Raw genomic sequence first — 16,809 nt, forward strand, 5'->3', positions numbered from 1 at the left:
GGGCATTGGGGTCAGGTCCATTGTCATGAATTGGTCGTAATAAATACCATGTTTGAGCAGCAGGTAATTTCTAAACCATGTAAACTCAAACGTGACATGAGGGGGGGTATGGAATCTGAGAGGGCCATGTTCAGAGCGGCGGCAGCTGCTAGGAGCTGGTGTCAGAAGGTTGTTGATGGTCACCCAGTGAAGCTATGGAGAAAGAATTTTGATTGGCCTCAAGGAAGTTCTGGCAAACCACTCACTCAAAGGGAAAGTTGGACTTGGTTCAGGGTTTGTTCAGCAGACAAGAACTGCTGACCCTGATTAGGGTTACTGTTGAGCAGTGGAAGGAGCACTTTGAGGAACTCCTGAAGGTCCTCCTCTGTGAAGGAGGCACAGTTTGAAGACTCCTGTAAACCAAACCCATATCAGTGAGGTCAGTGAGGAAGTTAAGACTGCTCAGTGGAAAAGGGCCAGGTGTGAATGAGACTCATGCTGAGATTCTAAACACTCTGGACATTGTTGGATTGTCTTGGTTGATAGGCCTCTTCAAAGTCATGTGGACGTCAGGGACAGCGTCTGCAGAATCGCAGACCACAGTAGTGGATCCCATTTTTAAAAGGTGGACCAAAAGCTATGCTCCATGCTGTTCAGACTCCCTGGGAAAGCTTATGCCAAATTGCTGGAAAGGAGGGTCCACACCTCAAATCCAGGAGGAGTAATACAGATTCCGTCCTGGTCATGAAACAGTGACCCTGCTCTTTACCCCTGAAGAGCTACTGCAGGACTCATGGGAGTCTGCCCATCGGGTCTACATGTATTTTGTGGGCTTGGAGAAGGCTTCCGCCTGTGCCCCCCAGGGAGTCCTGTGGAGGGTACTGCACGAGCAAAGGGTGCGAGGGCCGTTGCTACAAGACACGCTGTCCTTACATAACCGGAGCGAGAACGTTTTCAGTGGGTGTTGGGCTCTGCCGGGGTTGTCCCTTGTCACCAATTCTGTTTGTGATACACATGGATAGGATCTCAAGGCGCACCCGGGGGAGGAAAGTGTCCAGTTTGGTGACTTCAGAATTGCTTGTCTGCTCTTTGCCTGCTGCAGCGACCCAGAAAATGGATGGATGTATCACTGATGGATTTTGCAATGTATGTCAGACAACATGACCACCTGAATTATTTCCATCCAGTTGAACCAAAATGCTTGCTATGATGACTGGATAAGCAAAATAAATAAATAAATAAATAAAATAAAAACACACACTTTCAATGCACATTGAAATTATTTTTTGCAGTCTTCAGGGCATGGATGCTATAAAGGGTGTTTATATACAATTATAATAATCCACTCCAATCCAGTGAGCATGTATTCTTGTAAATGATGCAAGTTTTGAGAATTTCAACAGTGTATTTGACCTTTTGTGAACTGATGGAGCGACAGTATCTCTATCAACTGTCCATATGAAAATTTCTAATGCAGTTTTGTTCATTGCTTGTATATTTTCCCCCCGTTAAGAAGAAATATCCAGATAAATAATGCAGACTCCTGAGAAGTTGCTCAGGTGGTGGCCATTTGATGCTGTGATGAAAACCTGTTGCCCATTTATTTGTTTAGTAACAAGGTAAACTGCAACACTATGTGCCCAGCAATGATTTAGTTATTTACCTGAGTGGTGAAGCTGGAGATGTCCATGACTGTGACAGAGTTCCCGCAGCTTGCCCACACTGAGTCATCTAACACCAACAGTGTTCGCACTGGTTCTGAGCCCAGGCTTACACATCTGCAGGAGTCAGGGTCCCAAAGGTCATCTGAAAAAAACGAAACAAAAAACCTGAACAAAAACCAAACGCACTGCTCAAAACTACAACCAAGAAATCGAAATCCTTAAACTCACTGGCTATTATCACAGCTAGCCTACAGTTATATTAATAAACTGAACACATGCACCTCTTCTTTTTGAACACTGTCACATTGAGCGAGGCAATTAAATTCAATTCTTCCCACTTGTACCACAGCAAGTTAGCATGGTGTTTACTTTAAAAATACTCTTAAAGCTATCTAATGTTGCTGAGCAATTACTAAGGCATCAGTGAAGAGGGCTCACAGTGCAGGCTTGTTTTCTTTCAGTCTAATGAAAAAAAAAAAAAGCCATGTGAGAGAAAACGTACAGCAGGTTGACTAAATAAAGTCTGTGAACTTCCATCTGAATCGCCACACACTGTGCAGCACAATGTTTGTACCCTTGCCACCCACATGCTAATAAGTGGTCTACACTTTAATCCACTTTCCAACTTCTTTATCATCAGTTCTCTCTCTTGCTGTCTTGCTCTCTCCTTTTGCTCCATCAGTGTGAAAATGAAGCAGACCTTTTTTCTCTGAGCTTTAATCACGGGGCACACGTTGCAGCTACCACAGAAGCACATTATAAAGTGAATTGCATAAGCATTTCCTTTGCTGTGCGTTAATGAAGCAAAATTAGGGAAGGGAGTGCACCCAGCCATTTAATTAACATTTTGAGTTGTTTATTTCTGCCTTTCATAGCAGAATAGCTTTACAATGCCTTCTGACTTCCACAGGTTAATTGCTTGGCATGTTATAAAGGTCATTTTTCCACCTTTTCAGTATTCACTCTTGTAAATGTCCCTCCGGCCCCCTTGCGCTAAGCAAAGCCACGCTGCCGTTTCTCCCTCTTTAACACAGAGGGGGGCCTGACTTGTCGCAGCAAACCAAACTTCTCTGCCTCATCCTGCAGAATATTTTCATTGTAAGCCGACATGATGTCTGATGTGCATATCTCGGTGAGGATAGCTGGAACACATTATTCACCGAGCAACAATGTGTTCCGTGTATTTCTACGCCTTTTGATAGAAGTCTCAACTAAAGCCTTGGCGTTTCCTGGCTGTTGCCGACGTGTTTTTAGACAGCAGCATGCTAGTCAAGGGCATAAATCTTTTAACAGATGTGCCGAATCTGCAAACATTCCCCGGCACCCTCCAGAGCTTTTCTCCTGTCCTTTTTTTTTTATATACAAAACATGAATAGTAATATTTAATCGGCATGCAGCAGCTTGGTGTAATTAATCATCCTTTCTGCTTGGGAGGAGAGAGGAGCACAGGAGGAAGGCAGACACACTGACATACTGTGGCCAGGTAAGAAGAACCTGGTGATAGAGCTATTGTGCTCCCGCTGGCTGTGAAGACTGCAAACCACTGCTGAGATGGTGTTAAGCCCCCTCTGGCCTTGTGCAATGCCTGACTAAACATGGCATGCCATCTACCACATGGTGAAGTGTTATTTTCATACTAACAGCGGGTGTGAGAATCAGTAGAGATGGGATAGCATATAGCATGACGGGAAAGTGATTTTAAGGCAGCCGTTTGAAAGGAAGTCCAGAATTTACAGAATTTTCCAAGTGCTCTCATTCTGAAAATGGGTTCACTTAATCTGGTTTAATTAATCACACATGACACATAACTCTAATATTGAACACAATGGATGTTTACCACAGAGCTGTTTTAGAAATTTATAATGCATGAAAACATTAAAACTCATTTGTGCTAATTGTTTCACTGTAGGAAAAAATCCTTTGTTGAATAACAGCAGCCATTAGAAGTTAAATAAAAACTTTTCAGTCCATTTCACGTCACATCTCATTAGGACAGAGGCTGACACGCAGGTTCCCAGCTACAAAAGCAAAAGGGATATGAAACATTGGACAACCTCATATCAGTGAATAATCAACACAAGTATTATAAATGTAATTTATTGTGAAATTAATGCACCATGTTCGTCTAATTGTGTTTGTATTGCATTGGTGGAAACTAACATATATAGTAAATGCTGGAATTCACACACAATCACAATGATGGGCCTCATTTACTGAATCTACAAGACATGCATGATATAAAAAAATGTTTTTAAATATGTGTTGTCTTGAGATATGTGTTGATTTTTAATTAGTTTTGCATTAATTCTTCATCATATCTTACCAGACTCTACCAACACAGATTTAAAAAAGCACCAACGGCAGTTATACGTTCCCACACGCTGAAAACAGCAACCAACAGGCAACAAAAACAAACGCCATCAGTCTGAAAACAAAGCAACCTTGGAGGCACCTTACCACTGTTTCTTTTTCCATAAACCATCATGGTCCCGTTCCGCAGGCCTGCAAACAGGAAGCGAGAGGAGTGCTTCAGGCACAGCACAGGGCAGCCCTCTGGGTTATGGAGGGTCAATAGGCATTGTGCTGCAGTGTCCACACTGCCGTAGACCAGTACGCTGGAAGAACAAAAGCAGCACAAGCCAACATGATAAATGAGTGTCATTTGAAATGACAGAGCGCCTCGTTTTCATGCAGTTTGATTTAGCAGTGCACTTTGGAGTAAAGCATTGTGTGTGTGCAACCACTCTGTCTTTCTCATGTTTGAAATGCCATCTGAACTTTGCTGCATCTTAGTTGTCTTCTTCAGAATGACAAATGCACATCGCTGTTTGTTTCTCTCCGTCTGAGAGGAAGCAGCTGACAGTCTTTCGAGTGTGTTAAAATGCTGAAATAGTTTTTTTTATTTCAATGTATGTTTTTTGCTTTTTCCCTGCACAGACACAGGAATGAGTCAGCATAAAAAAACTGCCAACATATGATTAAGGTACTTACAGAAACGACTAAATGAAAATAAATAAATGAATATTGCATAAAGTAATGCAATGAGTGGATCTGCAATCCAAGAATATTCAGTTTGAAAATAAAAACACAAACAAAAGGTTGACTGTAGCTATGACAGGAGAGTGAGATTAAACCCCTCCTCTGTTACACGCAGTGGGGATCAGAAGGTTTATTGGATTTGAAAATGAAACAGTGATCTCAGCAGCAGTAGCAGTATTGACGCTGTGTTGGGGCATCAACTCTGATTTCCTGCTTTGATGAAATATTGACAAGCAAATCTATACTGCTGGAAATCTCAAGGGACCGTAACAAAGGATAATACCGGATATTATTTCGCAACAGAAGACAAGCATTTGTGTTCTTACCTTTATATTTGTGCTTTTTGGAAAAAAAAAAAATCTAATTTAATAATTTTACCTCCTTCGATATCAACACAAAAGCTTGTTTCTCTTTTTTTCTCTGCTGTTTTCTCTGATATCAGTCTCTCACCGCCCATCGTCCGATCCAACACAAATGTTGGCGCCAATCCCTGAGGGCGCCTTGTGGACTCCGGCCTCCGCTTCCTCGTTGGGAGAAGGTTCCGGCACATATTCCAGACATCGGACAGCAGAGCCGACCTGCAGGCTCTTTACAGCCCTCGGCAAGGGCCTGTTGAGGGAAAATATCTCTACCTGCCCGTGGGAAGCTTCGCCTCCACCAGCCACCTGTAGGGAGAAAAAAACATGGTTGAAAAAGGTCGAGACCCCATGTTAAGCTGTACCAACGGACTGGATCATAATGCCGAGGGTAATAAACTATTCTGCTGAGCAGAGAGCAAAACGAGGCCAGTCGCCCTGAAATCGCTTGCATTGTGTTCACTGGCTTAATCAAACTGTGGACGCCAGAGGATGACATGTCATTGGTTAAACAGTCTCTACCTGTCAGCAATTTAGATTTCAGAAAAGTTCAAATCAATTATCCTTTCAGACCTTGTCGTTTGTAGTTCCTCGCTCGCTGTTTTTGAATATCACTTAGAATTTTAAACACATTATGTAACGGATTCACAATGTCATCTCCAGCACATCAAACAATTCTTAAAACTCTGCGATCTTTTCATCACCCAAGAGCAGAGGGGCTCTCCTGAGTCGCTGAAAGGCTATGAGTTGCTTAACAATTAGGGTTTTTTTTTTTTTTTTTTTTTTTTTTTATGAGTTAACAAGATCAAGTGACTGATCTGTTGCTGGAGTCAGTTCATGATAAAAATAAAATAATTTTCAATTAATTAAACTGACATCTGATATTAACATGTCCAAGGTCACACTGAAAGACTGAAAGGCTCTCAGTCCTGTTCAAGAAGTAAACACAAGCACGCAAACACAGACAGCTGGGAGCTTTCAATGGCTCAATTTGGAAGTTTCTGCCGTTCAACGCCTGTAGACGTCCGTCCCTTTGTGGAGCGAGCACAAAAAAAACCTGCCTAACAAACAAGAAAGCAAGATCAGATGTTATCAAAAGAGGTCCACCAATCATAACGAGCTTCCAAGGCGAATCACGCCCCACAGGCTGAGTGTCTTCATTTCCTATGTACCACATTCATATTGGCCTTTGTGTAAGCCTGTCGGTGCCAATGCTGAGAAAACGAAGACAGCAGGAGCCCTCCAACCTATCTCTGCTGCAACTCCAATTAAGGTGGCACTGCTCCCATTCCCAAACAATTAAAGTGTCGCTGTGGGTTTTCAACACAATTTCATTCATTACTCCTGCGTGAGGCCTAGCTGGATGTCCGCACAAAATACAATGTCCTTCTTGGAAAAGAAGCAGGGCTGCTCGCGGCTCGACACAGAAGATTTATTCTCTGTATGAATCACATCGTGTGAATGTGACATGAGCTAAATATAGTCTTTAGCTCTTCTCCTCCACACTCACCCTTATTTGCATGCAATCATTTGTTTGATTTGTATCAGCGTGCAGAATCTGGACAGGAGCGATCCTGTGGGCTCTTGAGAATGAGCCAGAACAAATAATGGTCTGTTGCACAGGGTGAAAAAAAGACAAGAAGGACTTATCTTGCAGCGAGGAGCCTGAAAAAACACGGCTTCAAGTGACTCTGTGTAACCAGGACCAGAGGCAAGGCCCCCCTCACCCAGACTCCTTCACAATTTATACATTTACGCATCCATCTGTACCTTCCAAACCCCTCCTCACACCACCATCACCACTATCCCTGTCAATAAACACTTCCTCTACCTCTTTACGGTTCTACCCCGGCCCCCCCTCTCCCCCTATTGCTCTCCTCGCCCGATATCCAGTGCAAATACTGTGTCCTGACAAAGTCATCACTACTTATTTAGAGAAATAGATATCTGGAGTCGTGCCCTGGACAGATTCCTCCTCTCAGCTTGGGAGAAACAAAAACTTCCCAAACAGTAAATGCTCTGCCAGCATTAATTAGATTGCTCTGGATGCTGTGAGGAAGCGTGGGAGAATGGTCATGATAGCACACTCTGCTTAATTGTATTCGCCACATTAAGAAGCCAAAACCATGGGTCACCAGATTGTTGATGTACTCCAAAACCGATGCAATTCAAGTTTCCCATCGTCGACACTAAGAATTCCAACTTCCTGAATAAGAGCAGGCACATTACGGCAGAGTTAGGAGCAGGGTGTTGGGTAAAGTGGGACAAAGAAGGTGAAGGCCAACAGGGAAACACTGGAGTATCAGGCTGATTAGACACAATGTCATTACCCTGATCAAAGCACACAGAAATCCCCATGGCCCATCTCACTTTAACATGATTAGTGTCATCCCTTATTTGACAAGCCTGCCAGGGAGGTAGAACCAACTGGGGGCGGGAACGCTCAGTCACTAATTATTCTTGCTGGGTCCGCAGGCCTTCACTATTATTTTTCAGTGGATAGCAGTTTCCTTTTGCTTTGGTTACATGTTGTCCTGTACAGTATGTTACACCGACTGTGCTGGAGGAAGGTCAGATGTGCCTAATGCTCATGGAGCTGCTTGTCCTGTTTACAAGGTTGGTTACCAGAACTTCTGAGTAAGGAGAAATGTACTACTAAGTCAATTTGCTCTTGAGATTCCAATTTCATTCACGCCGAGAGTTTTCTGCTGCAAATTTCAACCCTTGAGTGAAAGACCTCCGAGCTTGATGTCATTTGAGACTTTATTACAGATAGTAGTCACACATAAAGGAGCCACAGTCCTTGGGTCTCTGCAGGCAGATATTTGACAGTTATTGAAATGAACTAAGTGAACTGCAGTTCATTCAAAAAAATCAACTCTGTAATGTGGACGTATGTGACACCGGTGGAATTAAACGGATGTCACGAAAACATACCGGACATACGCACAAGATGTACGGAAACCAGAGGAACAAAATGTTCTTGAAAGACGCAACAGGTATAATCTAGAAGGTTTTAACAGAACTAATCTGACTAGACACTAAACTGAATGTATGGAAAAACATTCACGGACCAAGTGCTGCTCAACGGACAAGAAAGACGTTATCGAGCCGTCCACTGCAGATACTAACCCACATATATTCAGCCCTTCATTAGTTATGTTAACAGATGATCAAGTGACTAATTTCTAAACTTTGAAGCTTGCTGATTTTGTTTTTTTGCTCTTAAATACTTGTTGTTAGTTACTTACATAGTTACTTGCAATGAGCATGGTCCGTTTTGATTATCACTCGTCTTCTTTTCTCTGTTTTGTGTCAATGCAGCAATAATATGGAGAGTTATATGTTATATGAATATAAAAGTGGAGAATATCAACTGTGACTGCCTCCAAATCCAGAAACGTAATTATAATTCAGTAAAGAGCTGAATGTTTATTGTTTACTGAGCAATGCTCCGTCTCAGTGAAACCTAATAGGCCTTTTCCACCGTGTGGTACGGCTCAGCTCGGCTCGGCTCGGCTCGGCTCCACTCCCTCTTCTTTCGTTTTCCATTTTCTGGTATCACTTCTGTCGAGCTGAGTCGTTGACGTGAAAACACCGCAGAGCGAGGGCTGCGTTACAGTCCCGATACCTTGACTTCGATTTCTGAACAAGACTTTTTTCAGTATCAAAGAAGTGCGTGTGATGATCAGCTGAGAGTCCTGGCTACAGGGAGGGAGTACTTTCTACAGTGGAAAACAAAGTAAAGAAACAAACGCTGACGATTCAGATCCAGACTCTTGTGTCTTTTGAAGGAAACCTACTTCTTGAAAATTACTGCCATGAAAAGACGACTTGGACTGAAGCTGGGAACGTCACAAAAATGTTACTTGAAATTTAAGTTTGACTCGACTCTCTGAAGATTTGAGTTGTTGAGCTTTGATCTGGTAAAATCCCCAAACCATGAAGATTAAGGAGGCCAGTCTTATGGTCACACGCATGATTTATTTGATTATTAGTCCTATCTAATTGAAAGGAAAGGAACATTTTCAAATGCCACGTTACTTCAATGGCCAGAAAAAAGTGCAAAGAACTTCACATCTGAAAAGTCGACCAGCGAAACTGAAAGTGTAGTGTCAAACTAAAAAGGACATCAAAATAAAACAGTAGCTGAAACAAAAATGAGCATATGAACGGAATAATGGGACAGCAGCAGGAGCAGGTGCAGCTTAACAGGTTAAATTCAGTCGCTTTTCCCTGAAGGACTTGGCTCTTAATTTGAAATTTATGTTGAAGACTTGTGACTTCATATGGATTTGCAAAGGACTGTGGGATTGGACTTGACACTTGATTTGACAGACATGAGACATGACTTAGGCTTTAAAAACGAACTTCATCACTACAGGTAACCGCTGAAGCAGTTAAGGGCTTACTGTGCATGAACGTACGTGGGCGTAAATTTAAATGTAAATGTAAACCTTTTAACGAGAGTGTGGCGTGGGAGGCCGAAGCCTGGGGAGAAAATGAGGGTCAGAGCGGCCTTTGCCCCTTCACACACTGATACCACAGAGCCCTGAAGGCCACCTCCATAATATCTTAATTTCCCCATCTGAGTGAGCATCCAGTCCTCTTTTGAATAGCACCTCCAATACAATTAAGCCCGAGACACTGAGCTGCATTCTGTGTCTTGGAGGGCCGACACTTGACTCGGCCACCTTTTAGGTAGAAATAGGATTACCTGATAAATTACACGCCATCTCCAAAAAGGAGCTGGAACAAAAGTGGAAACATAAAGATTAATAGTATCTTTGCATCTGTTGTTTAGTCTCTGAAGTCCAGGGATTGTGATGTGGCCCCAGTCACCATAAAGCACTCTACAGCAGCTACCTACCACCGGCCTTTATGCTGAATTAATTCACAGTTTCCTGGCGGTATTTTACAGAGAGAAATGGTGCATGTCCCATTCTTAGTTTTTTGGGTTTTAATGGATGAGAGCAGAATATAGAAGGTCACTTAAACAGCCATGGTAATTCTGCTAAAATCATCAGCAAGTGTAAAATGTGCATTATTTTGCCTTATCATTGGTTTTAGTTCTTTGGCATTCAATTGAGTGTGTATATAAATGGTAAATGGACTGAAAATATAGCAGTTATATAGCACTTGTCGAGTCTACTGACCAGTCGAAGCACTTCATAACACCAACTGACCCAGGGGTGACTCGCTCTGCCTCCCGAGCCACAGACGCCCCCCTGATGGCGTCGGTGTGCATACACACAAGCGTGTGTGTGTGTGTGTGTGTGTGTGTGTAAGCGACACACTACTCACCCAGAGGTAGCCTTGAGGTAAGGAGGTGCTCGCTGCAGAGAAGCCCAACACCGCACAGTGGACAGGATTGTGGAGGGCAGCTTCGAGCTACAAGGAACGAAATGAACATTGATTTAATATGTATCACGGATCGATGCAGCAACATTATTTTTTGATTTTACTCTTTTGATGCAGTCGTAAATAATACCTTTGCGGTACTGGCTGCTCACTTTTCATGAGGATACATGCGAAACCAAAACTCCTGCTAACAACAAAGTACTTCACCTCTGCCATCTGCAAGACCTTTGTCAGGCTGCGTGGGGGCTGATGGCGTTCCACCCACGTTACAAGCTGTCGTTGAATACATACATTATATATATCAGTTATTAACAGAATTTCCTAAATACCTGAGGACTCGTCTTACAATTTCACATCATTTCCTGTTTTGACAGACGTGAAAACGCTGTATTGAAAAAGCAAAAGCCTGCAGGTGTTACATTTTAAACCGCTCTCTACTACTAATGCCAGGATCAAATGACAGCTATTATTAGAGGCAAACATTAAGGCTCTGGCCTAGTTTTAGCTTTCTGTACCCAATTCTTAATTTCATATAATTAATGTTTAAGCTAATGAAGTTACCTTGAGTTCTAGTTATTTTAGTAACCATGCTGTCCGCTTTCAAGGGTCCAGAAGAATGAAGTCCTGAACCGAGGAGGTTGTCCGACTTTTATTATCAATAAAAAGAGCCAATATCTTCGAAAAAGGGAAAAGAAATCGATATTCCTTGGACATATAGCAGAACTGTTTGCCTGAAACGGACTGATGGAGGTTGACATTTACAGCACAGAGCCTGTGGCTAATGCATCAACCCCCCTGTGGTGAAAGCTGCTCTTCTAACCAGCAGTCTGTCTGGTAGGAAATGATTATTATTTTGGTGTATAACCGCTAAGGGTGGGCCATGTGGCAGACAGAACAGCTAATTGTGTGTTGTTAGGGTGGCGGTGGTGTGCGGAGTGGGTGAGCTGGTGGGTTTGAGATGGGGAGGAGGGAGTGAAGAGAGGGTCAGCGATGAGTACCGCATGTCTTTAACTGTCGTCCTCCACGGCGGCGAGCATCAATCACTTGTAATTTATAGCCTCCCCTGGCCGGGACCCTCCCCCTCTTCTCTCTTGTTGTGTGTGTTTGTAAACATGAAACAAAAAACAGGATCGCGGCCAGATCGCTGCTTTCCCATCTGCACTGCACTACAGCTATTCCTCCACCCCCCCCCGTCCACGTCTCCACCCATTCAAATTCACCACACAGATTCACGGCTCGTCCTCTCTATCAATCTCTCAGTCCTACTTTCCCATTTCTCACTCTTTTTTTTTTTAACGCCGGTTCTTTTTCCTCTGTCGTTTTTTTTGCCTCTCCCCTTCTGCCAGCCCTCCGTCAAGTGCACTGAAATGATTTTTGATAGGTAATTAAGCGGCAGCCATAATAGGTGTCCATATGGAAGCCCTGTGGTTAAGAGAGAGAGAGTGGCGGTGGACCAGAGGGACCGGAGCACTATAACGGACGGTCTGGCAGTTCGATGGTGGTTGGATTTTATCAGTCACCTGAGACTGGCAAGCATCGTAGGCCAATCTTCCCAGACCTAGATTGCTTTGTATGTTAGCACTCTCCAGAGTCGGACTGGCAATGCTAGCGGGATCCATCCACTCTATCAGAACAGAGGCTTCACAGTGTATTCAAAGGCAGGAACGTGCACTGGGATCACTCAGATAAAGAGCTGATGTGTAAATGGAGAGACTTGTTCCATAATGAGACATCAACCACTTTCAAAAATTGACGCCTACTTCTGTAAACTGATTGCGGTATAAAGAGGAGATCTCATTTTGGGATATTTGACAAATAATCAGTTATTTGCTAATGACATCCTATTACGCACAAAAATGCTAAACAGCACTTCCCTTATAGGGAATTCCCTTATTATTTAAATCCACACAATCATACAATAATTAGCATGAAACATATTCTCAGTTTGGACTGAAACAACATTTTGTATGAGAATGGCTCGCAGGGCTGACAGGACACGAGGATACCAAGGCGAGGATAGATTGTGCTCCCATTTAAGTGCAAACAGTGACTATGATCAATACAGTAAACCACAGGGCCACTTATTGAACCTCTTTAAAGAGCCAATGGAAAGAGCTCGGGTGAGTGTAACAACAAAGCCTGTGAGATCATTTCCACTTCTGAATGTGCAAATTATATCGACAGGCACAAAGGACATGTGGGTCTTCAGCGATGACCATATCAGTGGTGATCCCAATGCTAATAAGGTATCAGTGAGGCACCATTTAAAAATCAATGCGATCCAAGCTTTCTCCAAGTCAATGGTCATTCTGCTTTATAGCACAGTTTGTGTGCGCGGATCTGTGGAACTGTAGGTATCGAGCTGAGGGGCTGAGGCTGTTCCCAGGTGTGGAGGCAGGATGAGAGAGGAAGGTGAGTCTGCAAGCCGGCTGAGGGAGATTTGACGGGAGGACTTCGGGGAGCGCGGGGAGGAAAAGGGAGGAAACGGGCAGGTGAGCTAATTAAAGCGAGATTTGTTGATGGAATGAGAGGGCGGCCTCCCAGCTGCTGGTTACCGATGACCCAATGGTCATCACAGAGTCCGCCCCACCCATTATCCCAAGAGGGCGCCAGCCCATATGCTGGATCCAGGTGGCAATGGTTAGCAGAGGAGCATCCATTGCTTTTCTGGGAGATAAATGTAAAATGTGTGTAATTACATCCATTCCTGCAGAATACATGGGACCATTTACCGTGACATTTTTCACCTGGTTACACACCGTCTTGGCTCTGTACGTCAACAGATGTAAGGTAGTGTGGTTGTTGGTAGTGGCCTAATATGACAGGGAAAAGTTTTAAGGATTCATGCTCTTGGCTGTCAGACTGTCAGAGAGGTGTCCCCTTCGAAAGGATGACTTCCCCAAATCCAATTAATGGTGTTTCACTTCCCAAGGCTACTCAGGTGCACTGTTTTTCCTAGAGCCATATTCCTCTGTAAGCACTGTGAAATCTGCCCTCAGATATATGGAGGGATTTACCACATATCAGATTTGTGACAACTGCTATTCAAACAGGGCCCATGCCTCATATCCACCAGGGGCCCATAATGTCGATGACAGGCCACGGTGCAGGCAGCATCGCATTGTCTGGCTTCCTCCATGCTTATGTAATGGATTCTCTTTATTGGAAGGATGCTCTATAGCCACTTATGAAAAACTGCATTAAGGCGAAACTCCTGAGCACACACTTCTGGATCGTTCAAAAGAAAAAATGAGCTTGCAAATACTATATATTGCACTGTACAGCCTGCTGAAAATCAAATAACAAATATTATCTCCATAAACGGCATGCGCACAGAGAACTGTGCGATGTATATTAGAACCAGGGACAGAAAATATGGCTGTTTTGTTTTGTTTTTTTTCTCATTCCATAGTCACAGTGCCTTCCCCCAATTCCACATACCAACAATCTTTTACACGCACTAACAAGCACTAATAGAAAACTTCCACTGTTTATTAACTGGTAATTGACTGGTGTTGGCGCTCCCTCCCCACTGCAACCCCTCTGCCTTAGGCTACAGGCAGGACAGCCACAGTGAATTGCCAGTCAATCTGAAATTACTTACATCCAGTGCACTGCTACAGGTAATGCACACTAAACAAGGTACTAACATGAGAGATTTTGCAGAGTTGTTGCTCAGGTTATCAAGAAGGCAAGCTCTGATGAAGGGTGGCGGTTCGTCATTGCTAAAATGAAAAGGATGCTGAGTTTGTTAACTGTGTTTGGTCTTGATTTGACCTTTTATGTCAGCATGCTGCGTCACTCTAACAGGTTTGTTTGCAATGCTATGCTACAGACTTATGTTCTGCAGCTGATTGACTAACTCACAGTTAAATTCCCCTCTACTGGCTAATATACTCGAGCCACTGCACATATGGACAACAGTCAACATAGAAGGAAGAACACAGGATCAGCCCCATTTTTTTTCCTTTATTTTTTACAGTTTTTGATCACCTTACCTAGAAATACTACGTGAAGAGGTCATTTATATTTACGGTGTAATAAATGTAATAAAGAATGGGAAAATGTTCTAATGTAACTGGACCACAAAACCACAAAAGGTCTGCGGAAAAACTGAAAAACAGCCGGTGAGATCTCAAAAGAAGAAAGGAAAAAGGTGACGTTTAGCAAATGTTCAATTAGGATGACTGACCAGAGTTAAAGAGAAGGAGGAGGGCCACTAGAGACACAACATGTCATCTGCATAGGGTGAAAGCATGCTACAATTTTCTGACTCAAATTACCAGGATTACAGGGTCAATACACCTCACTCTGAAAAAAAGCTAAGTGCCCTAAAATGAGACCTTAATTGCAGGCTATGCTTCAATAGCTGGAGGCTGCCGCTGACCGGAGTCTTGCCAGTTTGAGAATTTCAAGGGTTCACAAGCCAAAAAGGTTGGGGGCCACAGCTCAACAGTAAGAAATAAATCAGGATTTCACACACTTGCATCATATTATTTTGCAGTATGACTGACAGGTGTAGTGTGCATAAAGGTAATTTCTGACATTTTAGCAAAACGTAGAGAACATTAGGGACAACAACACATTGCTTTGTTCCGCCGTCAGACTTTTTGAGGGCACGTACAATGTACGCATTTTATGCTTTGGGCAAACAGGGCACTCAACTAAATGGTGCACTTCTGGTAATAAATAGGCAGTGAAGCTGGACACAACGATAGCTACAAAGATATAAGAAAAGCGACCCCGATCAAAACTCGAAGGCATTTCATATATTTTAGAATGCAAAATGAATTATTCATGTAACACGACACTCAAGATAAAAACACTCAGTTTACTCACTAAAACTTAAAGCAATTCAATTTAATATAACTGCCCTGTTTTTGTTTGTTTGTTTGTTTTTGTTGAACTCTTTGGAGGCTGTAGGTTGTGATGCTGTTGAACAGTATTGTGCTGTACTGACAGGTGTTAACATTATTTTGTCAATCCCATTTACATCATCAAGCATACGCTAAATAACAGAAACACTGGTCTGTATGAAGCAATGCAGCAAATCTTCAAAAACGATCCTGAAGCTGGCAACAGCATGTATACACAGCACAGTGTTTATTATGCTGCATAAGCCCTTATGCACACATTGCTCGTGGACATGCACACTCATGACACAAGCGCACCGGGACAGCAAAATGTTGTTTGCTCATTATCTGTTTTCCAATGCATCATAGTCTCTAACGAATCTAATACAAAAGGACAACAGGATCAAAGTTGAAACTTACTGTTCATGTTATGATTTCATGAGCTGGATGTCACCCTGCGATTTAAATTCCACCAGCATCTACACGCAGAGATCAAAGGGCCAACCACCTGCTGTGCTTGCAGGCCTGCGTTACGTTCAGAATATTCAAAGTCATTTCAAGACAATAAGATTAAACCATCTGCACGAGAGGGCTGAGTAGACAGTCTGATGTTTAACTCTTGATAGGCCTGTATCAGGTCCTTTAGAGGTGTTTAGGGCTCGCGGCAAAACCATATGACTATCAGCTTATTATTAAAACCGGCTCAGGACATTTCCCTCAATTTAATAACCACTGTCTGTACAGTAACGATTCCCTGTCTCCCCTGGCTATGCCACAGATCATATCAGCAATAAGTGGAATGAAGTTGGAGAGTGGTTTTGCATATCACTGCTCAGAGCCACAGCCTGACATTGGTAGGACATCACAAACTCATATTCATGACTCGACTGAGATTTTCTTCCTCGTGTCCTTCACCGCTCCTAGCTGAACGATTGCAACACGCCCAACAAATGTGATGCAAATTCGCTGTGTCGCTATGCCCCCTCTTCACACACACACACACACACACACGCACACACACACACCGCTGATCCTGCGGCCATGGCAGTTCCAGCTCTGGATGAAAGCAGCGTACTGCCCCTGCATTAATGGGTTCAAAGGAGGAATAGGGGCCAAAACTTCTCTATGTAGTCAATCACTTCCTCCATCTTCGCTTCCCTTTTGCCAGAGACAGGAGACACCCGCACAGGGCCCAGACAAGCTTTGGATGAGCGATCTTTTCACACCTCAAAGACAGAATCTGACACAACTGTTTGTCAACATGGGGTCCTAGATGAAACCCTGGGCACAAGAGTGGACAAAGCTTTCTATAATCCTTAATATCAGATGGCAGGAAGCGCAGAACAAAGGGAGCTCTGGTGCCAGCTCGGTCCTCGCCATGTGGTGGTTGCAGCTAGTTTTGCCAAGGAAGCTCTGCACATCAAGGAGCACCACCCAAATTTGAATCTACCCCTTACAATCCTTGGATCCTAATTCTATGGTGGCCTGTTTGGCATAACATGAGACAAGCACAAATCACAACTGTTTCACAAATACTAATCTGGTTGTTTTACCAGC

The 16,809-nt window shown here is 43.3% G+C and overlaps 1 protein-coding gene across 3 annotated transcripts in view; it reads right to left on the minus strand.

Moving 5' to 3' along the window:
- Positions 1–16,809, minus strand: part of arhgef10la (Rho guanine nucleotide exchange factor (GEF) 10-like a) — a 105,405-nt gene that overhangs the window by 16,213 nt on the left and 72,383 nt on the right. For all 3 annotated transcript variants that reach the window (XM_076743138.1, XM_076743146.1, XM_076743154.1), the window contains 4 exons: positions 10,343–10,429; positions 5,133–5,347; positions 4,101–4,258; positions 1,643–1,785 (listed from right to left, as the gene is read on the minus strand). In XM_076743138.1, the coding sequence (XP_076599253.1) occupies positions 1,643–1,785; positions 4,101–4,258; positions 5,133–5,347; positions 10,343–10,429 (603 nt within the window). The remainder of the gene's footprint in view (positions 1–1,642; positions 1,786–4,100; positions 4,259–5,132; positions 5,348–10,342; positions 10,430–16,809) is intronic.

The sequence above is a fragment of the Chaetodon auriga genome, chromosome 2 (assembly GCF_051107435.1).
Source record: "Chaetodon auriga isolate fChaAug3 chromosome 2, fChaAug3.hap1, whole genome shotgun sequence".
NCBI lineage: Eukaryota > Metazoa > Chordata > Actinopteri > Chaetodontiformes > Chaetodontidae > Chaetodon > Chaetodon auriga.